The sequence below is a fragment of the Frieseomelitta varia genome, unplaced genomic scaffold, assembly GCF_011392965.1.
Source record: "Frieseomelitta varia isolate USP_RPSP 00005682 unplaced genomic scaffold, Fvar_1.2 scaffold_650, whole genome shotgun sequence".
NCBI classification, from domain to species: Eukaryota; Metazoa; Arthropoda; class Insecta; order Hymenoptera; family Apidae; genus Frieseomelitta; species Frieseomelitta varia.
In genome coordinates this window covers 177,396-201,458 of record NW_025110424.1, presented here as the reverse complement: position 1 = coordinate 201,458, position 24,063 = coordinate 177,396, and the positions used below count along the sequence as shown (strand labels likewise).

The 24,063-nt window shown below is 32.8% G+C and overlaps 5 protein-coding genes across 5 annotated transcripts; all 5 read left to right on the top strand.

Moving 5' to 3' along the window:
• The first annotated feature begins 7,412 nt into the window (after positions 1 to 7,412).
• Positions 7,413 to 12,852, top strand: LOC122534960 (ubiquitin carboxyl-terminal hydrolase 22). Its single transcript, XM_043666069.1, has 7 exons — positions 7,413 to 7,602; positions 7,720 to 8,403; positions 9,474 to 9,606; positions 9,700 to 9,915; positions 10,010 to 10,424; positions 10,502 to 11,068; positions 11,144 to 12,852. The coding sequence occupies exons 2-7, from the start codon at positions 8,284 to 8,286 to the stop codon at positions 11,199 to 11,201; spliced, it is 1,509 nt and encodes a 502-aa protein (XP_043522004.1). The 5' UTR covers positions 7,413 to 7,602; positions 7,720 to 8,283; the 3' UTR covers positions 11,202 to 12,852.
• A 411-nt stretch (positions 12,853 to 13,263) lies between these two features.
• LOC122534961 (hexosaminidase D-like) lies at positions 13,264 to 15,694 on the top strand. The gene is made up of 9 exons (XM_043666070.1): positions 13,264 to 13,353; positions 13,442 to 13,496; positions 13,894 to 14,109; positions 14,180 to 14,528; positions 14,601 to 14,675; positions 14,744 to 14,939; positions 14,996 to 15,271; positions 15,357 to 15,443; positions 15,520 to 15,694. The coding sequence occupies exons 1-9, from the start codon at positions 13,325 to 13,327 to the stop codon at positions 15,692 to 15,694; spliced, it is 1,458 nt and encodes a 485-aa protein (XP_043522005.1). The 5' UTR covers positions 13,264 to 13,324.
• On the top strand, positions 15,636 to 18,743 carry LOC122534966 (ankyrin repeat domain-containing protein 26-like). The gene is made up of 6 exons (XM_043666079.1): positions 15,636 to 15,774; positions 17,278 to 17,410; positions 17,477 to 17,960; positions 18,031 to 18,243; positions 18,305 to 18,493; positions 18,581 to 18,743. Exons 1-6 carry the CDS (start codon positions 15,768 to 15,770, stop codon positions 18,638 to 18,640), a joined length of 1,086 nt encoding a protein of 361 aa, XP_043522014.1. The 5' UTR covers positions 15,636 to 15,767; the 3' UTR covers positions 18,641 to 18,743.
• On the top strand, positions 16,569 to 17,135 carry LOC122534965 (centrosomal protein of 112 kDa-like). Its single transcript, XM_043666077.1, has one exon. The coding sequence runs from the start codon at positions 16,656 to 16,658 to the stop codon at positions 16,986 to 16,988; it is 333 nt and encodes a 110-aa protein (XP_043522012.1). The 5' UTR covers positions 16,569 to 16,655; the 3' UTR covers positions 16,989 to 17,135.
• A 255-nt stretch (positions 18,744 to 18,998) lies between the features above and the next one.
• Positions 18,999 to 24,052, top strand: LOC122534959 (intraflagellar transport protein 140 homolog). The gene is made up of 6 exons (XM_043666068.1): positions 18,999 to 19,391; positions 19,469 to 19,716; positions 19,811 to 20,129; positions 20,207 to 20,423; positions 20,543 to 23,513; positions 23,600 to 24,052. The coding sequence occupies exons 1-6, from the start codon at positions 19,128 to 19,130 to the stop codon at positions 23,910 to 23,912; spliced, it is 4,332 nt and encodes a 1,443-aa protein (XP_043522003.1). The 5' UTR covers positions 18,999 to 19,127; the 3' UTR covers positions 23,913 to 24,052.
• Positions 24,053 to 24,063: the final 11 nt, after the last annotated feature.

Sequence of the window (24,063 nt, the reverse complement as noted above, 5' to 3'; positions counted from 1 at the left end):
CTTAATCTCGACATATGTAATTAATAGATGTTGATGAAAGGGATATTAGAATAGTCATGTCACTGATATCAAGTATATCGTCATTTGAGAACGATTAAAATACTAATCATATTGAAAAAAATATGGTTTTTCTAATCACACTAAAAAAATTTGTACAGATTTTTATGAGGCACAAGCCTCATTTTTATTAGAGAAGAATATGAAACTTGAAAATACAGTGAATTAACAGTAGAAGAATTGCAGTGAATTAATCAGTTCGTCAATCGTAATTGTCGAAATATCAATCTTTTAACTTCTTGCGCTGGAATGACGTGCCACGCACGTCGAGAATTTTTTGCTCCAAAATTGCGATATTTCCTCAATTTTAAGTATATTTCAGTATATTTAAGTATACCCAAGCAAAATAATAAATTTGTTACTTCTCAATAATTTCTATCCAGTGATATCATACCGACGAGTTCAAAAGAAAAAGAAAGCGACGAATTATTGTATACAGTTTGGTCACTCGTTATGGTCCGCAATCAAGTGGTTAACCTCTTGCGCTGGAATGACGTGCCACGCACGTCGTGAATATTTGGCCCAAAATTGCAATATTTTCTCAGTTTTTAAGTATATTTAAGTATAATCCAGGCGAAACAAATAATAAATTTATTGCTTTTTAGTAATTTCTATCCAGTGACGTACCGATGAATTCAAAAAGAAGACGAATTATCGTATACGGTTTGGTCACTCGTTATGGTCCGCAATCAGTTACCAGGGGTTAATCTCTTGCCACGCACGTCGTGAATATTTGGCCAAAAATTGCAATATTTTCTCAGTTTTTAAGTATACTTAAGTATAATCCAGGCGAAACAAATAATAAATTTATTGCTTTTTAGTAATTTCTATCCAGTGACGTACCGATGAATTCAAGAAGAAGACGAATTGTTGTATATGGTTTGGTCACTCGTTATGGTCCGCAATCAGTTGCCAGCGCGAGTGGTTAATGGAATTTCACCAATGGGTGTCCAACCGTGTATTTATGGACGGTAGTGTACACGAAAGAGAAGGTAATAACGGGAAAAAAAAAATCCACAATGGAATGAATCACACATGTATTGAACACGAACGTGTGCCTTCGAGAAGAAATCACGGCGATCAGTTGCGTTTACAACAAATGACGTCACCGTCACGCCATGTAAAGAATATTAAGTGTCTCTCTCGCCTCATGGACAGGGTTCGATGTTCAAAGTTGGTTGTTCAAGATGGTTTCCATTCTCTCGTCGGATGATCGAGCGCCGACCGAAATGTTCAGGAAGACCGATCGAAGACGAAAATTTGGCTAAAATTAAACGCATTGCCGCGCGATACTGGCTATCCGTGTGCAATTGCCGGTCGTACATTCCCTTTTTCTCATAGCAATTAAATCGTCGAATTAGATCGAACAGTTCTGAATGATGAACGAATATTAAGAACCCGAGAAAGATTGTATATTTAACAAGCAATCGAAGAATTCAAACAAACGTCTTCGTTTGTTTGGGAAGCCGCGTTCGATAGGGCTATACACCTAGCATGTTTACTCTTTTACTATTATAAGACGGTATCCATAAGATTGATCAACATAAGATCTGTTCATAATTACATTTCGATGATCGATCAGTCGCCCGTGATTTTTTAACTGCGGAAAGGGATATTCTATCGGATTAACAGTGGATTTAGGAAGTATGCTTTCTATTATGAGAGAGGCTGGTTGAAGTTTCGTTTGGTTTCGTCGAGGGTCTCGCTCAGTTGAGCCTGATTACAGCTAACTTTCAGGCTGGAACGCTTCACGTGTAAATCGTTTCCTGTTTAGAGTCCACTCTCTTCAATCTATATACAAAGAAAAAAACTCGCATTAGATCGTCATTAACACGATGGCAATTACGCCGACGATAATGGATTTGGCTAACCGATCTTCGTGAAACAAAACGGAACCGAGTAAAAGTAATAAAGTTGATTATGTTATTTCGACGTCGTTCTACGTATCAGTAAATCTCTGTACATTAAGAAGATTAATATATTTTCTATAGTAATAATAGTTCTTTAATGAATGTTAGCGGAAAAACGTACGAAAGGAATTCTTTCGCACGAGTTTCTGATTTTGAGAAAATTCATTCTGAAAGTTCGTGGAATGCGCCTACGATAATTTGCAGCGGAAAATGCTATTTTTGCGAATGGGAACAAATGATGGACTCCATTCGGGTCATGGATCTTTTCAAAACTTCATCAGAGATTCGTACGGAGGAATTTCACGAAGAATTGATCGTTTCTTATGGAACATCTTATATACATATATTATGTAGCGTAGAGATACAGATTCAAGTAAGAGATGTACTGCTACTCGTGTACAACTCAACAATGATTTATTACTTTGTGTATTAGAACAGTGTAATATTGCTATTGTATAGTGTTTATGTAAATTATGTCTTATTAATAAACAGATAAATGTTAGCAGCTCTTGGATTCTTTTTCCACTTTAGAGAGATTTTAGATATGTAAAGATTCAGTAGAAATATATATTTTGTATTCTTCTTGTTGTACAAATTGCTATATAAAGAGGTAAAATTAACTCCTAAAAATTCTCCATAAATTATAAAGAAGAAGCAAAATAATTTCGAGATAAAAGTAACTTCTTTTAGAAATATTTATAAAATTAGAAAAAGTAAAAAGAATATGAGCATATAACCCGTAATATATAATAAATAAGTATAATACATATAATGTAGGTATATAACATATAAATAACTTATAGTATACATAGTATCAAAAAGTTATAGTATAAATAAAAATGTTAAAAATTTTTAAAAAATTCATTTCTTTTACGTGAAATCTTAATTATTGATTTAATGATTATGAAACAGCATAATCCTTTTTGTTATATACTGCTGAAATGTGTTCTTTGACAATTGAGAAACTTTTGGATTTTATTGTATCATACATAACCCGATGAACGATGTTTTTCTAATATTTATTAAAAACCGATATCCAATATATAGTAAAACAGTAAAATAGTTAATAATATATCCTTTTGCTTTACTATAGTAGGTAAATAGATCAACTTTTTCTTTTTAATATAAATAATAAATTTTCCTCATATTTTCTCACCAAGCAGGTGATATAATAGTTTTTCAATAGTAAGCAATTCAAATAGATGTAGTTAGATAACTTTGGAAACAGTTATATAACATAAATATCAATTATTCATGGTAATGAAATTCCAATAAAATGTTTAAAGCGTAGTTTATTATATTATGCACATCATGACAGAATGGATCAACAAAACTTTTTTACTTTGAACAATTTTACTGTAAAAAAACAAAATCTATTGGATTCTTGAAATTATTTAGTTTTTCATCAATATGTGTATTTGTTATTTTTTTGCATTATAGTACAGTAGTACAGTAGAATTCTCTATTGTTATTCTTCGAATATTTTGTTATTCGAATAAATTTTATATGTATGTCATCATTATTACAATTATGTTTCTCCCAGCTAATGTCACATTAAGATAACCAATCAACCAAGGCATAATTGAATTTTAAACGACCTGATCAAACGATCAATGATACTGTTGAAGAAGTGATACAACTTCACAAACAATTAAATTTAAAGGATTGCTGTTATATTGCGGCTTATGTCTGGATGTAAAATGTGTAACATCACAAAGAGCATGGAGAAAGTATAATAATATTGAAGGAAAAAGTCACAGATAATAATATACAAGAAATTTGTTCTGCATTACATGCAATATCAGAATGCTGTGATTTTGTAGCCATTTTATTACATCGGCGTTATCATACTATTATGATAACGCCGATGTAATAAAATGGCTACAAAATGATGAAATTTTTTTTCAATTGACCACGGTGTCAGTGTTGTGCATACTCTGAATAATGAAATACAATATGAATATAATGACAATGAACGTATCACAACATTTTGAAGCATTTGAAGCCCCGGAAAAAGAGCTGAAATAGTACAAGGTACAGAAAGATTAATTAAGATATTAAAAGATTAATTTTACCGAATTATAGTTGCTAAAAAAAAGTATGTGATTTAGCAGTTAAAAAAATTCTTAACTTTTAACTAAATAATACACATTTAATTTCATGATATATTAATAATTGTTATTATTAATATTTTTGTTCTTTTTTGAGATATGAAAATTAGTATCAAAAAGCAAATTCTATAGGTTCTATCGTACTTTGGTAACAAATATTGATTATGAGTAAAACACTGTAATTTAAATTATTCAATATATTATTGTATTTTACTCCATAAATTAACATCGTGATTAAATAATACCACAAGATTGAAAAATTTTCCTACAAAATTTTTCCATACGCGGAATTCATCAAATAGTTGTAATTTCTTTTGATTTCGTAAATATTCGAACGTAAGAATTAGATCGTATGCTGTTTTGTAATGTGAACAGTGATCAGTTCGCAAGTATAATAATAAAACGAGACATTTTTAACCTTGTTGACTATTCAGTTTTTTTTTTAAATTATATATTCATTTTATATTTATCGTTGTAATGGAAGGCAAAAGAATATCATAAATTATTCCTGTTTCATTATGTATTTTATTACTATTTTTAAATAAATATTAAAAATATATTCGAAAAATAATGCAGCTTGCATATGTATGATATAATAATATCTAGAAATTCTTTGAACAAGGAACACAGTTCAGCAAAATAAACAAATTGTACTTTTACTGTTATATAATCATCTGAACTATTATTAGATTTCATGTAAGAAAATGAATTTTAGAAAAAATTATAAATATTTTTATTTATAATCTCTTTTTATTTTATAAACAATACATGAATTTAATTAAAATTTTTGCTTCCAAACTTTTTTTTCCTATTTGTTACAGTTTGCAAATTGCAAAATAAAATAAAAAAATAGTCGAATATTTTCGTAAGCATATTCTTGACATTAAGTTTAAGACCAATGTCTTAATACTTTTTTATTTGGAATTTAATACTATTTCGATTTATGATGAAAAAAATATATAATCCAATTAAAAACAATAAAAATGATCTTAAAAATTTCGAAACTCACAAAAAATTGATATGCCATAGTTTGCCTTTTTTAAAACCATTTTTTGTATTAAACAATTTTTAATTAGACGCATAATTTAAACGTTATTTCAAGTGTGCAAGTTATGTGAATCACTTTGTACGTAACAAACCAATTCTAAACTAAATATATTCAAACACTATTTTCTTGAAAACGAGGCTTTAAGCTGAAAAATTTTATTCTACATTTTTCATTTACTTTGCTTTACTACAGACAAAATATCTGTCTAATCCAAAGTTAATAAAATTTAAGTATACTTGATAAATTTTCAAAGTTGATTTTTTAAAAAACAAAGCTTTAACTGAAAAAAATCATTTTCTTTTATATCACTATATTGGAAGCATTATATATATGTTCTACAAATCTCCACAGTTTCATAATCTTCTGAATTTTCAACTTGAAGATAAATAATTAAATAATTACGTAATTAAACTATAAATATTTATGTAAATTTCTATTTTTATGGAAATAATTAAAGAGGTAAGACTCATATAAAGATTATTTTATTCTTTATGTTATGATGATTACTTCATTTTAGATATTTATTTTTTATATTTTTGCCTATTGCCATTCTCATATTTTTAAATTTCCAATAAATGAATAAAAATCCTCAATATAAATATAATTTCTCTATCATACCATCTTTTATTACGTACATTTTTTATTAACTTTATTTGTCTTTATTTTTAGCTGTCGATTATAATAAAGCTTCATTCGTGTCACTGTTTCAGATAATCTAAAACAAACTATTACATAAATTCTAAAAAAAGATGTCCGATGTTAGGAATAAAATTTTATGTGAAATGATGATGTAAATGAAACATTAAACATACAGATAGTACTACACTGTACACACTTTTATGTTATTTTTAATGTTATTTATTTTTTAATTTAATAAACTATGTTTTATATACTATATTCATTAAATATTAGTACATATACATGCAATAAAAATATGAAACATTTTTAAACTTGTTTTTTCCAACAAGCACTAAGTGGTTTTTAAATAATCCAAGAGATGACACTGAGTATCCTGTTTCATCTGGCTCAATAACCAGTCGATAATAGTAGGTTCGAGCACCGATCAGGTCTTTAAACGTTGACGAAAACATGAAACAATGATGAAAAATAAATAGTGATATATAATACCAAACAGATTTTTTTTCCTTTATCCAAATTTTCCTCAATTGCAAATCCACTATCAAAATTTTTAACATATTATGATATATCACTTTAGCAACATGTTACTCCAAATTTAAAAAAAAAATGATATAAAATTTTTATATATGCGTAAATATAGGAATAAAATGTGTTTCTTGGAAAAGTAACAAGAATATATAAAATCATTGATTCTCATTGAGGTTACAAGATAAGAGCCTGATCAAACTTTAATTTGATTGATACCATCGTCGATAGATAATGAAACAGAAAAATAACGTTAAATCTGAATAAATCACGCGATGAAGGAATTATCAGTCAGTGGTCTTGCTTTTGCGAGCCATCGGGAATGTGATTCCAAAGGGATGTATGTATATCGTGCGCAGCTGTTACTTTAGGGTAAGAGGAGTCAGGAAAGCGGGGATCTCAGGAACGTATACAGACTCTTGCAATCCCTTTTACAAAAATTACGAAGAACACGAAATCATGTTCTACAAATCCTGCGTGATTTCTACGTATTCAATATATATTCAATATTAAGTTAAATTTAACAAGTATAAAGAATTTAACAATGATATAACAGAGAAAGGTTGAGATATTTTTTAAATTTTATTTCTCGTATCGCTACCAATTCTTTTCGTATTTCTTTTTTGTAAATAAAATCGTGCATTTTTTTATAAATTATAAGTCTGTCGTTAAAAATAATATTTTATACAGATGCCACTTTAAGATGTTCAAATATGTCGTTATTGATAATGAAATAATTTCTGTTTAATAATACCAATAACAATAACAATAATAAGCGTTCAATGTTCATTTACTTATATTTCGTCTATATTTACTTCATTTCGCATCGAACGAAAACAATCATTTAAAGTTACGAGTGTTTCAAAATCGCGAAATTTGAAGAGATAAATCCTGATAGCCAATCACGAATTGCTACGTAACCTACGTAAACTTTATTAAAAAAAATTTGTTGTTTTGATATCCGATCTTATCTGATTTCGATTCTCGAAATTACCGATTCCACCAATCACGTATCACGTACGCAGGCGAACCAATATTGTAAAGTCTCGCTCGACTTTCTCCGTACGTTTCCAATTTAACCTTTAATAAATATCGATAACACATTCGACCATTGTCAGCATGGATTTTTTATCAAACGTTGAAAACTTAAGGAAAAATTGAGAAACCCGCAGCACCCTGAAACACTCGTCCCTGACAACGTTCCACAATTGATGGTGGGGATAAAGAGGGGCTGGCTTGTACCGGCGGCGCCTGCAGTGACCGGCTGGTGTCTGTGAGCACCCGGGTGTCAAAAACGTGAATACGGAAACTCGTAAGATTTCAAGTGTTATTTCCCTTGAAGAGAGACGTCGCGATCGTTCAACGATTGGCGATCCGTTTGGTATTTGATACCACGAAAGAGTTATCGTCATATTTATTTCGATTTCAGTCGGTGGCACGCGACGTGTATCTTGAGATCCTTGCTCGACTCTTCTCTCTCGAGCTGTCTGTCTCTAGTAAGCTCAAGGGACAGGTCAGTGTTGTGGTGTGACAGCGATCGACTGGCTACGATACTGCTGCACGGGCAACCCTTGCGCTCTTTTTCTCCAAGGCTCACGCGGTTTTCCATGTCAACGACACGCGCGCTCCTGCCAAGGCCAGCGTGCTACGCCCCGCACAGAGTAGCCTCTGTTGTCTTCGTCGTCGTCTTCGTCGTCGTCATCGTTGCTATTACTACTGCTGCTGCTGCTGCTGCTGCTACCGCCGCCGCCGCCGCCGCTGCTGTCGCCGCCGCCGTCGTCAATCGACAGCTCCACGTAATCGCGTCCACCGTTGACTGTCTGCCGCTGTCTGCTGCGCTGCGTCGGTGGTCAGACCGACTGCCTTCATCGTTGTGGTCATCATCCCGGTGGTGGTTAGTTTGGGAAAAGGTCGGCGAACTAGCGAGTATCTGTACGCTTATTACCAGGGTGAAGAGAAGGAGACACTGCAGCGTCGCTCACGCAGGCCTGAGATGAGCGACCATGGCTGCATACACTTGAATAATTTCAAAGCAGCCAAGGGTATCCAGCCGTACAAAGTGATACACTCCTATTTTGTGACCAGCACGTCCACCGAGGCACGCGTAAGAAAGGTGTGACTATCTTTTTCTTGCGTGATCCGTGGTCAAGGTTTTCTCTCTTCTTTTCTCTTCCCTTTTCCCTCTCTGCCCCTCTGTCTCTCATTTTCCTACATTGTGATGTTTCCCAACAATTTCCCATTTTCCATCGCGTCGACGTTAAACTGTAGTTTGTTTGTTTCATACATGGTAAAAGAACGATGGAAATGTGAGAAATCGTTGAGAACTCTTGAAACGCGAAAAGTGAGTGCATTCTCTTTCTTTGTCGCTTACGATACTTGGTCGCAATCTGAAATCATGGTCTATGCAAATTGTAGACAGAGTGACAACTCAATTTGCAAATTCGCGCATATCGTTTGGTAAACTTCGAAAGTAGTATCTCCACGCATTTCCAGTACAAAGATGTCTGTTGGACAATTCTGATGTTTTATTACAATTTTTAATTGCCTTCTACTTCGAGTATATTAGTATGGACGATCAGTTTTCTGTCTGTTAACCGACGCATCAAACGCTTACTACTAATCTGTTTCACATTTCTTTTTATTTTTTCTTTATCTCCCTTTTTATCATTTTTTGTAACATATTTTTGTTACTCCGAAGCGAAATAATCAAATTCTTAAATTTTTAAGTTACTTTGAAGTAATTTTTGAAAAAACACTAAAAAGATTAAAAAATTATTCGTATAAAGGTGAACGAAGAAGAAACCGTAAAATTTTGTATTGTATTACTCTATGGATGATTTGTTTAAAACGGATTTAAAAATGGCCGCTGTATAGAATTACTCTGTCGGTATAAAGTTCCGGTAGATCGTTACTCGGGTAAAGTAACGGTATCGTAGATTTACGATTCTACCGGTACTTTTGGAACAATGAATATTTGCATCGGCGTGTAGCCCGATAATGTAATTGTATATGTTTTATTAAATAAATCTTGGCGTCGTAGTTTTTGTAGGAAAGAAATTTGTATGATAATATTTTTTTCCTGGAACAATATCTTTATCTAATCTGTATGAATGTTCTTTAGTAATATATAATTTTTCATCTTTTCTTTATGATGCAATAAGTAAATGATTTCTGTATTTTTAGGCCGTTAGTTGTTTATGTCACACATGTAAGACTTATAAAGACCGCCTACATTCTTGTCTTCATTGTATATTCTTTGGCTGCTATGTAAAAGGTCATATACAAGAACATGCAAAGACAAAAAAACATTTTTTAGGTAATACATAAATTGTATAAAGTACATAAAATAGAATAATTGTTTAAAAAACACTTTTATTATGTATATATGTTTTTTTTTTTTTTGTTGCAGCTGTTGATCTTTGTTATGGAAATATTTTGTGCTTCCAATGTGGAGATTATGTATATGATAGGGAGCTATTAGCAGTTGCTAAAACACAGTGGAGCGAATCTGCAAAATCATTGAGCTTTGGAGAGTTTTATCGATCATGGGAACCAACGCAGATAGAAGCAGAATTATTGAGAAAACATCCACGCAGAAGGCGTGTGGTCGAGAATTCTACGATAGGTAAACTATACAAATACACTACTTGAGTATGAAATATAATTTGCAATTGCAAATGGAAGTTCAATCTATATTAATTAGTACTTCACGTTTTTAGGTTTAAGAGGACTTATAAATCTTGGAAGTACATGTTTTATGAACTGCATAGTGCAGGCACTCATACACACTCCACTGTTAAGAGATTATTTTCTTGCTGACCGTCATCACTGCCCACAGCCGACACGCTGCCTGGTCTGTGAAGTATCCCATCTTTTTCAGGAATTTTACTCGGGTAGCAAAGCACCGCTGACGCTTCATAAGCTTCTCCATTTGATCTGGACACATGCTAGACATTTAGCAGGTTACGAACAGCAGGATGCCCATGAGTTCTTTATAGCTACACTAGATGTTTTACATAAGCATTGTGAAGCAGCACCCATCTTAGTAAAAGATAATCCACATCACTGTAACTGTATCATTGATCAAATCTTTACCGGTGGACTTCAAAGTGACGTGGTTTGTCAGGCATGCAAGTATGATCGAAATGTACAATATGATGTAATATGTCTTGTATCATTGAAGAATCCGTGTTGATGTAATAATTTTTTAGCGGAGTGTCTACTACAATAGATCCGTTCTGGGATATATCTTTGGATTTGGGTCCAGGGGCTAGTGCATCAGGTTCCGATAGTTCTGGTCCTCCTACCTCGTTATTAGATTGTTTGGAAAGATTCACGCGTGCCGAACATTTGGGATCTAGCGCAAAAATAAAGTGCAGCAATTGTCAGACGTATCAAGAGAGTACCAAGCAATTAACTATGAGACAACTCCCTATCGTGGCCAGCTTTCACTTAAAAAGATTCGAGCACTCTAGTATACAGCATAAAAAAATTTGTACGTTTATCTCGTTCCCAGAACAATTAGACATGACTCCATTTATGTCGCATAGACGGAACGGCAATAATAACAGTGCAATGATAGATGGACTGCCAAAGAATGGAGAAGACATGGCGTTTAGCGACAATAGATATTCTCTATTCGCGGTAATAAATCATGAAGGATCTTTGGAGACTGGACACTACACTGCCTTCATACGGCAGCAGAGAGATCAATGGTTTAAATGTGACGATCATTTGATTACAAGAGCGAGGTTAAAAGACGTCTTGACTAGCGAAGGGTGAGTTCATGGCATTGGTCACAGTGCCATTAGTACCATTACCAAGGATCCAGTGAAAAAAGCTTTCCTTTTCAGGTATCTCCTTTTTTATCATAAACAAATTTTGGAGTATGGTCGAAACACGAAGGTGTAAAATTTTAGATTATGTAACTAATTTATTTATCATGATGAATTACGAGAGATAGATTTAAGTTTCTTTTAGCATTTTAAGAAAAAGAAACTTGTTCCTTCTGGAAACTATTTCGAGTCTTTAATCCAGCTCGTATGAATTTGCCTGTCAAATTATGCGACGGGAGACGAGTAATAAATCGAAGGCCTCAAAAATGAAATTTCAAACTTTTATTCGAAGTGATTGATAGAAAGTGATTATGGACGGAGATATTTTCAATGAAATTAAAAAAAAAGAGGAAGAAAATTTTGACAAATGGCTATACTATTATGCTTTGATCATGCGATTAGAAAGAAAGAATAAACTAGAGTCAGATCAAGATTGAACGGACGTTTATTAGCATAAATATGTTTGTCATGATATTAATCTTTAATTAACTTTCAGAAATGTATGTAAAAGAATTATGTTCGTTCTATTATTTACTATTTTTTCTTTCTATCGTTGTGTTAATTATATTTGACGAAATCTAGGCTGGTGCATACGGTTTCTCTATTCGTAAACGATTTCTGTATTCGTGTCCTAAAGTAACATAAGTGTAATTTTAAGATTAGCTCAATTTTTTTAAATGACCGATCGCATTTTTGTATATCGCTGACTGTTATTATATTCCTGCCCTGACACTTGTATACATGAAATCACCAAGGATGGATCACACGATTCGAAAGTATTGTAATTAATAAGTTTGATTTTTAAGTATGATCAAATTAAGAAAGCATTTTATTTACACGATCCATCGTGTAAGTCATCCTTTGGTAATTCAATTTTGTACAAACGAAATAATACATATAGCAGAAAAAAAGAGGGATATGATATTATTCATATACAAGATGAATTATTTCGCTCGACTGTGTATAATAAAAGAAGAATCACTGTTTGACAAATTTCTTTCTGGTGTTGCCCGGTTTTTCCTCAGAAAAAGAAAAAAACTAAAAAAAAAGAACTATAGAATGATTCAAAACTTAAAAAAAATTTCGAACGAAAGAAAGATATTAAAAAGATTCGTGCGTAGTGCTTTCAATGATATGTTAATTTTCTGTACGGCAGCCCCTGCAAAAAGTGCCAAGTGTTCATTGCACTTGTAGTTTGTAATTCTGTGTGCTTATAGTTGTAGCAATTCCCTACTTTGTGATGGATTTCTATTATTGTGTTCATTGGTGAAAAAGTGTTTCGTAATATTTCCACAAACACACGTAACTAGAGTAATCATTAATGACAAAAATAATATCTAAGAGACAAGATCGTAAACAGATACTTGTATCGTGTCGACGTGAAGAACGATTCGCTTATATGTATGTATGTAATAAAAATATACGATTTTTTGTTGAATTGTTAAGACCATTGAAAAGGTTTCGATGTATAATTAAATACAGGAAGCAGTAAAATGCTTTTACTTTATTTAATAAACTGCGAGGGAAGTGTAAAATTTACATCGTTGTATGTAAAGTTACGTCATTGTGTGCGTCGTAATAACTGCACTCGGGTGCCCATTCTCATGAGCACGTATCATGACCAATAGTACTATACATTTGGAAGTTCGTATTACGCGTGCAGTTGTAACATTTTGTATAAGGCTGAAGTAAATGTATACAGAAATAAAGTTATATTTCGTCGAGAATCCATTTCGAAAAAAATCAATCCTCTCTTTCCCTGAGATTTATGTCCGTTGCCGCGTATTTGATTAAAAGTTAAACTTTGCTATCGCTTGTATCAAACACTGAACATAAAGATAAGTTTATCATCACGTATGATGCAATCCCATCACGATTGTATACAACTTCAAATATAATAAAATTTATATTTTCTGTTATGAAATTTTCATTGAATTACTGAATAGATTTCCGGGTGAACTTTCAGTCTAGATATGTATGTATATCGTAAAGATAATCAAAGTTCAAAATTTGAATCCTGAACCGCGCATTTCAGACCAAACAAATACGTAATATATACGTATGTATAAAGAGAACAAAAATATCGGTAAGACAATAATGAATAAAAAATTATAAATATTAAAATATCCTTGGCCTAAAATATCAATTAAAATTGAATACTGTATTTTCTTCAATTAGCGTGGTAGTAACGTAGGAAAGATGGACGCCCTGACGTTTGGCTCTCACAGGTAAACGGCCGATCGGTTCACATAAATTTTCGAAAAACTTTCAATTAAGTAAGTGTTGCCTCACGGAATTCTATTTTGTTTTTTGTAGGCTAGTTCATTTAGATCTCAAGGGTGCCCCGCCGCGAGTCTGTTATTTCGAAAAGGTCTGTTACCTGAATAAATAAATCGAGCAAATAATCGAATAATTATTGTTTACACTTGTCTCTTATCTCCGCTCTGATAACAGTGTCATTGAATGAAAGTTAACAATGACACTCAGCTTTTTTTTTTTCTATAGCTTTTCGAATATCACCGACACTCGATTTTTTTTCGTACAATCAATACTTTTTCGTTTGTGATAAACATCTGGATTCAAAATGAACTTGCATGCGCAACACGGCACAATTTTCATATATGTATACTGTCATATGTATATGTATATGTGTACGTAGTTATCACTGTGCACAATAATCACATTAATGTGATGCTTGCGTATCTTGATTTTTGTCAGAGTCAGTTAATGATGATCTGATTGTTAAAAATTGATAATTAATATTGCAGTTGTTCCCATTATTAAGAACATGGGGTGCAACTGGGCTCTTACTAGAGTGGGAAGACACATTCCCATACAATCGGGAGCTTTCTCACATAGGAAGCAATGGATTAAGCAGTCTAATCAGTGGATATACGGTACAAGAGGCTAGACACATTCTACAAATCGCAGGGGATTGTGGTTTAGCAGTTGTCCCATTAGTACAAACATTTGGTCACATGGAGGTATTTAAAATTAAAATGATATTGATTAAAACTATAGATATTTGGAGATTAATAACAAAGATGATTGCAGTTTGTTTTGAAACACGATGAATGGAGATCCTTGAGAGAAGTGGAGCACTTCCCAAGCTCAATTTGTCCGTCTAATCCAAGAACATTGTCTTTGGTAAAGAACTTGATTCGACAAATAGTTAATTTTCATCCAGATATACAATATTTGCACATTGGTGCAGACGAAGTTTGGCATTTAGGTCTTTGCTCAGTTTGTATAAAACGTGCTGCCTCTAGTAAATATGGAAAACCGTCTCTGTACCTGGAACACGTTTTGGCTATTGCACAATATGTACAAGAAACATATCCATACTTAAAGATTATCATATGGGATGATATGTTAAGATCGATAGATTTACAAGTTTTGAACGGTATCTTGATGATTTATTCATTTTGTTTCATGTCACATATTATTTCATAAAAGTACTCCCTGTAAATTTCAGATCATTACATTGGGAAGTATGTGGAACCTATGATTTGGCACTATAATCCTAGAGATAATTTTTCTCTACCTCATGGTAAGGTTTCTACCATTTAATTTTACGAATATTGGTATTTTATTATTGTACATAGTATTGTTTATTAGAACTTTGGGACAAGTATACTGCAATTTTTCCCCATATTTGGGCGGCTACTGCATTTAAAGGTGCTACTGGATCTTCTCAGCATGTACCAATTATAAGGCATCATATAAGCAATCATGAAAAGTGGTTAGAGGAATTAAGTATACATGTGAATAAAGTTCATGAATTTCGAGGAGCAGTATTCACTGGGTGGTCAAGGTAATTTTTTTTTCAAACTCATAATTCAAACAAATTCTATCGATTTTCCATTCTAGGTATGATCACTATGCAACATTCTGCGAATTATTACCTACTGCAATACCATCGTTGGCATTATGCTTAAAAGTCTGGCTTCATGGTTATTCTGAACAAATTCATAATCAAGTGGCTAAAAATTTAGGGTATATAGATCATCCTTTGCACATAACGCCACAGCCTAGACCTGCTCCAATTCCCAGCAACCTACTTTTCCCTGGATGGCAAGTTGCAGTGGGAGTAGAATGGTTTTTAAATTTCCGAACTAAATTTCATAATATTGTTTCTAGTGAACAGTAAGTATAAGTTGAACGTAAGTAAGAAACACAATTACGATATTTCGTTTTTCGTCTTTCATGTTTCGTATATTAACTTCAACAGAATATCCACGTGGATGAATCCATGGCAAATCGCAAATAATTATACAAATCCTATGCAGTTAGAAAATTTAGTACCCGCTTTTACGGAGTAAGTTGATTTATTTTCACAGCAATTGAGATAAAAATAGTACAACATTAAAAATATCTGTTATTTTTTTTTACAGACTTCTATTAGAATTATCTTCCTTAGAGGGATATTTAAGATTTCAAATGGAAAGTATTTTCTTTCCATCAATGATCGATGAATGGATAGGTACAAATATTCAGCCCATGAAAGGGAAACTTGTGGAATTAAAACAAACTACAGAGAATCAAATCAAAATAAACAGTCGAGTTTAATATTTTAAATAAGTATTTGCAGAATTTCTGCTTTAGATCTCAATGACCAACTTTAATACGAAACGATAGGCTGATGAAAAGTACGAAAATATTTAGTAAATTATAAAATTTTATCTCGTAAATAGGTATAGGAAAGTAAAAGTAGATATTTAAAAGTGATACTTCGTGCGATATGCACAGGATATAATTTTATAAGAGAAGGAACGATTATTTTAATACTTAGGAACGAATAAACTTGTGACAATGATTTTGTCACTGAGCTTTGTCATTTTGTGAGCTGTTCTGTGATACTTGGCTATGAAAGGATTATTGTAATGTAATTAAGCTCAATAACCATATTTCTTGGTCATTGTGCTTATCACATGTGCTTCTAACTATCTACGTTTCTTATTATATTCATAGTATGTGCAAATATTTTTTGTACTCGATTTAAAGATATCTCTTTGAAAATTTTTCAAAACATATATTTATCAACTGCAACTAAAGAGATTTTATGTAATACCTCTGATACATTTCATGAAATCTTTTTTATCACTAAATTTTTAACTAGTCTGATAGTTGTTTGGGTGATACTCATCAGTTATCTATTAAATACAGTAACAAATTGAACATAGATGAACTATAAATAAAACTAATAGTAATTAATAATGAAATTAAATAAGTGTTTATGTATATGCACGTAATAATTATGCAACATGTAATTTTGTTTTGTACGATCTAAATTACTTTTAAAATCTTAATTACGAAGAAGAGAAAGATATTTTATACGTTTATTATTACGTTTATTTTTCACCTTTTTCTACGATCCGTGGCCATTACGCCATCTGTATCTATAACCGAGTGAGAAAACAAAAACGGCGAGCAATTAAAAGGCAAAGATTTCTCAAATAATGCCTTCTCTTAGTTTATATCGTATATCTTTGGTTAAATAAGTGAAATAGTTTTAAATGTAAAAAAAAACATGCCAAAAATTAGAGAGTATAATGATGAAGCTATGAAATTGGACGAATGTTTTAAAGAAACCTTATCGTGTGTCAGACCTTTTGTTTTAGCATTAACATCTCCTGAAAGTGCACAATTGTGCAAAATTTGGCTTAATAAATTAAATGCCGTTTCTTCGCAACGTCGTCTAAGAAATGAATATCTCGCGGAATTATTTAGGCAATTAAAGACAGGACATATTGGAGGAGTTTTTAGTAGGCCTCCACCTAATGGATTTCTTCTACCATTACCTAAATCGTATCATATGGTACCTATACTAGAAATTATGAAATTTATTATAATTGAAACATAATTAACGTCTAATACAGGTCTGTATTAGCTCATCTGTAAGTAACTTATCAGACTACACTATGAAATCTCATCATAGTTGTGTAAAACCAAATGCAAAGTGTACTCAGCATCAACGACGTAAAACATTATTAAAACACCGTACGATGGACATTACGAGTATGAATAAATGTTTCCATGCTATGAATCTCTTCCCCACTATTAGTTATCATGATCAAAGTATAGTAAAATAAAAAAAAGTCGATTAAATGCTTATGAGCGGCGTATTGATACACTGAGTACCATTATTGCAGAATTACAGGCTCAAAATGAATATCTAAGGAATCAGTTGTCAGAATACCGAGAAAATTGTAACAGAAATCCGAATGATTACTTATCTTCAAGTATTAGTCAATTAACTACCGATGTCACTACTTTAAAAGCTAAGTTAGTATGCCATTAAATGTAATTTCGACGAAGCAACAGATTTTAAATATTTGTAAATTGTTAAAGGCTAAAAGAAATGGAACAGTTGAAAAATTCTATGGATGAAAGTTACAAAGAGACTGTACAAGAATATCATTTCACAGTAGTAGAACAATTCACTGAATTAAAACAACAGTTGGACGAGTCTCGATTGAAAAGCGAGGCTCTGGACCATAGTATAGTTCTAATGGCTAAAAAGTTGGAACAAATCAGCTATGGTAAGGTAAGAAATAGAATCTTTATTTGTAAAATGAGAATTATATGGCATATTTTGAAGGATGAGCAAAGTAAAATAATGGAACAACAATGGATAGATAAAATAAAGACGATATGTGAACGATTTGATTCGTTTACAAAAGAGAAGAATAAAGAATTACAACTAAAGCAGGATTTACTTGAAAAGAAGGACACAGAATTATCAAAAAAGGATGTAAGAAGAAGGGAAGAAATTGAATTACTAATTAATAAAATACACAATTTAGAAACGAAATTGGAAATGAAAATTAGAGATGTATTTCTTTGTAATATTTAAATATGTTTAAATTTAAATACACTACTGAATAGTACTGTATTTCTCTCAGGAAGATAAATTACAAAAAATAATAAACGAGCAATATACCGTAATGAGGGAAGAGTTAAATAAAATGAGAATTGAAATGGATAATGAAACTCAGAAACAAAATCAAAATTTAACGTCTCAAGTTTCTGTTTTGAAAAAGGCTATTGTAAAATTAGCAAAATCGAAAGAGAAACTCGAATACAATTATGAAAAGAAGTTGTCGCACATAATCAAGGTAAATCAATCGAAATATCATACCGTTAGTAATTAGTTCTATTTTATTTGTTATATCATAGAATAAAGATACGGAAATCAAATTCTTGCATTTACAACTGCAAAAACAAAAGAACGAATTGTACACATCTCTTAGTACAGAAAAGCAAAATGAAATGGATAATATAGCCTCTGCGTTAGAGAAGCGATACAAAGCGCTTTTGGCAGAAACAGAAGCAATGTCAGAAACTAAAACTCAGGAGTATCTCATGGTATCGCACGCCGTTTAATTTTATTTAAAAAGTAAAGTCTATAAATACATGTACGCAATAATATATTAATAGAAGTAAATATTTTAGAGAATAGCTATTCTTGAAGATCAGATACTTAATATGAAGAAATTTGAGTCGAGCTTATAAAATAGTAAATCTCGTGGTAGTTTATAGGTACAATTATATTATAATTATATTACTGTATATTATATATATGTTTATTCTTAATAAAGGGTACAAAACAATGTAAGTGTACGTTTTTAAATGCTTTCAATACTTCAATATTTATTATTTCTGTTAGTCAAGAGATGGCGCTAAAGCTTCATATTGCTATGGTAACTATTTGTAAACGAAGTTCCGAGTTGTCAAATGTGACAGTAAGCTTCATTCAGTCAAATTTTTTAACAGATATTATAATTTCTAACTATTATTTAATATTTATACATACTAAATTTCTCATACACGTACATATATATGATTAAAATATTTTCCATGAAAATAAATTTTAAAAAGAATTAATGAACATGTAGTTATAAATAGCTATTTAAACAGACGTTTTTATTTATAAGTTTAAAAGAGCTAATTTAGATACTGCTTGCAACATCGATACTAATAAAATAATAATAATATAACAATGTCACTCTATTTTGATACGCGTGTACAAAATCCAGAAACAGCTTCAATAAGCACTCATGCAATTTGGCATATCAATTATCCATTATTGGCTGTCGCAGCATATTCTCAGGATAAAGGTGGCTTCGTGACAATTTATGACGATCAAGGAGAGCCTACTCAAGATGTAGAGTCACCTAAACATTCAGTTGCTCAGGTGACTGCTCTTGGATGGCATCCAGAGAAGCGATGGCTTACAGCAGGATGGGAAAATGGGAAATTATGGGTCAGCAATCGTTTAAATTTAATAATAGCCCAGAATGATGAAAATTGGGATATATTATTATAGATTATCACATATAGGTATGGCCAGGTGATACTGGTAGTACAGAATTTAACTTGGTAGTCACACCACATCGTGATCCTATTACAATTCTGCAATGGAGTCAACATGGAGGAAGATTAATATCTGCGGATTCAGCTGGATCTATAGTTGGTTGGAAGATTGATTCAAGAGGGCAATTATTAATGATGTTTCATCATGAGCTAAAAGATTCTTTTGCACAAATAGTATTCAAAACTGTTCCGCCAAAATCAATGATGGACATAAGGTGAACACAAAAATCATGTCTTACATTTCTATTTATTACAAAATAGAACTTTCTTTTTCTCTTTCATTCGTACATTGATTTAAATCTCTTTCAGTGGCCTAGCAAAGGCTGCAGTAGCAGGAGATGAAAGGGCATTAGATATATTTAGCTCTTGGCGTCCTAGAACAGCTGTACCAACAACAGTCGTAACGCAGAGAGATAACCATGCCTTTTACATTGGAACCACTAGTGGTGTAATATACTTTGTTGATAACCAAGGACAGTGTACAGAAGTTCTGAACACAAATGGTGCAACGTTGCAGTTCCTGTTGCACCATCAAACTAGAGATTCTCTAGTTGTTATGACAGAGGGTTTAAATATAGGGCATTTTCAGACAGATCCTATTACTGGTCGGCTGACCGAATTAACAAAAGTGACTACATTTTTTTTTTCTCTTGTCATTTTGATACAGTCTAATATGCAAAATTTATGAAATTATTTTTTACTCAGGTGAAACTTAGCAGTAGATACGATATATTGCGAACTGGTCCAGCGATGTGTTGGATTGGAACAAATACTTTAGCGATTCTTACAGGGGAATTGGGTGTTCGTTGTTGGGATCTTCACACTGGCGACAGTTACGTGTTATCTCCGCCAGATTCATCTACTGGGAATATGGCTACACCACAGGAAATTTGCACAAGCATATCTTTTTGTAAAAATAACGGTACCGTAACCACTTTACTTGCAAGCATGACATGTATTACTCAGAGACAAAGTCACAGATTCTCCATAGATTTCATAGATATGCGTTGTTTAATTGATAATTTTAATATTGTAAATTAGGTATTTTGGCTGCTGGAACAAATTTGGGAACAATCTATGTATGGAAGCGTAAAATTGAAATGGACTGTGATGAAAACAGTTGGCCAAATGTGCCAGAATCTTGCAGCATTCATGGCACGGTAAAGCAACTTACATGGGGTGCGGCATTTTTAAGAAGTCCGCTACTTGCTGTAAATTGCATTACCAATGTTTTTATATTACATCAACAACCAATGTGTGCTACATATAATGATGGCGTTTGCGCTAGTCAACTGAGTCCCTGTCAAATCTTAATAGAATTCAGTGAGCAGAATTATACTTTAAAAACTGAGATTCAAGTGCAGCTCGTCGCCATCAATAAACATTACATCGCCGTTTCTTCTGGTAGACAAATTGTGGTATATAAAATTTACGACGATGCATCTTTGTACACTAGCCTAATTTCCAGTTTTAGCTGCGACACCGAGAAATTATTGATTTATGATCATACTTTGGTCGTTCTAACTTCTGTAGTTATACAATTACGGTCAATGGAGGGCACTGTCATTCAGATACTGCCTACGTTACCAGAAGAGGGTGAACCAATTACTATGGATCTTACTGGACAATATTTAACAGTCGCATCTTTGAACGGTATCTTAAAAATTTGGGATTTAAGCAAGCGAGAGGCGAAGTTGCATACCAGAGCAATGCCAGCTTACGAAGCGATAAGTGATTTTGCTGAAATTATCGAAGCACAGTGCAATGCTGATTGTCGTTGTGTATCTATTACTGTTGCAATGGCTAATTTGATGCCCAGTTCTATTTTGTACGTCTGGGACATAGAAAGCGATCAGATACATGAGTTTGATTTTGCAGAGTCTAACGATATAGACGATGACGATACTGCTTTGTCTGTAAAGTGTAGAGGCAGGCTGGTTACTGCTCATTGTTGGGACGTGGAAGATCCCAGATTATTAGTATGTCGAGCACAAAGATTGGAGTTACGGGATTCTAAGCACTCCTCGAAGCAAAATAATGAAAACGATTACGATATCTCAAGGAGCACTGTGGTTTTGATATCGATGTTTGCGACATCAGATCACGGAATTGTTGTGCAGGATATAAAACCAATTAAAGATGAAAATTGCAGAATTTTGGGCGTTCATTCCCCACATATTATTATTTTAAGCTCCGAAAAATCAATAGAGAAAGCTAGTAAAGTAATACAATTGTTCATGAGAGATTTTGAGGAATTGGGTGTATGCGATCCTATCACGAAGAAAGCAGTACTAGATTTTAGTTTTCACATCAGCATTGCTAACATGGAGGAGGCCTTCAAGTCAATTAAATCCATCAAAAATGAAGGTATTTGGAAAAGTTTGGCAAGAATGTGCGTGAAAACGAAGCAATTGAACATGGCGCTTTTGTGTTTGGGCCATATGAAACAAGCCAGAGCAGCGAGGGCTCTCAGGGAAGCTATGCAAGACGACAGTTTAAACTTGGAAGCCAAAGTAGGAACGTTAGCAGTCGAATTAGGATTATATAATGATGCTGAACGACTTTTTCGTGAAGCAAAAAGATTAGATTTACTGGGCAAGCTTCTTGAAGCGCGTAATAAGTTTAAAGAAGCTATAGAGCTGGCGAAGAATGAGAATAAAATTTGTGAGAAAACAAGTTATTACAACTATGCGAAGGCTCTCGAGCAAGAAGGGAAAATAGGTGAAGCAATAGAGATGTATACCAAAGCAGAATGCCACAGATTCGAAGTGCCAAGGATGTTACTTGTGAGGCCCAGGGAACTATTGACGTATCTTAATAATTCTGAGGATCCAGAAATAAAGAATTGGCATGCACAGTATATAGAATCGACTGGAGATATGGAAAGAGCATTGAAATTGTACGAACAAGCTAAGAACACTCTAGCGATAACGAGATTGCTTTGTTATTTTGGTAGAGAGGATGAAGTTAGCGAACTGGTGTCGAGAACAAATCATGCTGCTTCTGCGTACCATCTAGCTGCACACTATGAGTCAAAAAACAATGTAGGTCAAGCTATTCACTTTTATACCATTGCTAAGGCTTACACAAATGCAATTCGACTGTGCAAAGAACATGATATGTTTGAGGAACTATGGCCTTTGGCTGTATTAGCTCCAAGACAATCCCAGATAGACGTCGCCAAGTATTATGAAGAAAACGATCAGTCGGATAAAGCGGTTTTGTTGTATCATAAAGCTGGTCTACTACACAAGGCATTGGATATTGCTTTCAACACAAAACAATACAGTGCTTTACAATTGATCATCATGGATGTCAACGCAGATTCTGATCCTGCTTTAATAGAGAAATGCGCTGACTATTTCGTTCAAAATGATCAGATTGAAAAAGCAGTGGATCTACTTGCAACAGGCAGAAAATACTTGGAAGCTTTGGAATTGATACAAAGGCATAATATTCTGCTAAATGAAGATTTAGCTGAAAAGATGACGTTGGATAAAATTGACAACGATGTAGATCACGAAAAAATACGAATCTCTATATTAGAAAGAATAGGCGAAATAGCTTTTGAGCAAGGAAATTATCATTTAGCAACCAAAAAATTCACTCAAGCTGGTAACAAACTGAGAGCTATGAAAGCCTTGTTGAAATCTGGCGATACAGAAAAAATTTGCTTCTTTGCACAAGTTTCTAGACAGAGAGAAATTTATATCATGGCTGGGAATTATTTACAATCGTTGGATTGGCAAAACCAACCAGAAATATTGAAGAATATAATTAACTTTTATTCCAAGGGAAAAGCAATGGATCTGTTGGCCAATTTCTATGTTGCTTGTGCACAAGTTGAAATTGATGAATTTCAAAATTATGAGAAAGCTCTCGATGCTCTAAATCAAGCAAGTAGATGTTTGGCAAAAGTGACTACTCCAAGAGATCCTGATATTCATAGAAGAGCAGTGGATTTGGTGAATAATAGAATAGCAACGGTTAAGCGTTATCTTGATATCAAGAAGTATATCACTTTATTTTATATATATATATAATAGAAAAAATTAAAAAATATAGATATCTATGAAATATTATTAATTCGTGTTACAGGTTGTTTGACAGAGGTGAAACTAACGCAGCAATGCAACAAGTGCGTCAATTGCTTGATTCTCAAGGAGCAGATTTGGAACAATCAGTTCGCCGTGGTGATTTATTTGCAACCATTACTCAACATTATGTCAACATAGGGGATACTGACAAAGCACGTGCTAGTGTAGAAGAATTGAAGCGTTTAGTACCTGGAATTAATCTTGCTTATTATTATAATATGGACGTGTTAGAAACACTTGGTTACAAGATGAAAATACAACGACAAGAAAGTTCTGACAAAGAAGACGATATCGAAGAGCTTCTAGGCGAATAGTTAAATATAATATATGTACAATGAAAACGGAATCCGTCCAAAAGTGTGATGATAGATGCTAAGTATATTTGAAAGAATTAATTATTACAAAATATTTGTATATTATAATTTGAAAAATATAGTATAGGTTTTATCTAAAATGTGATGTTTC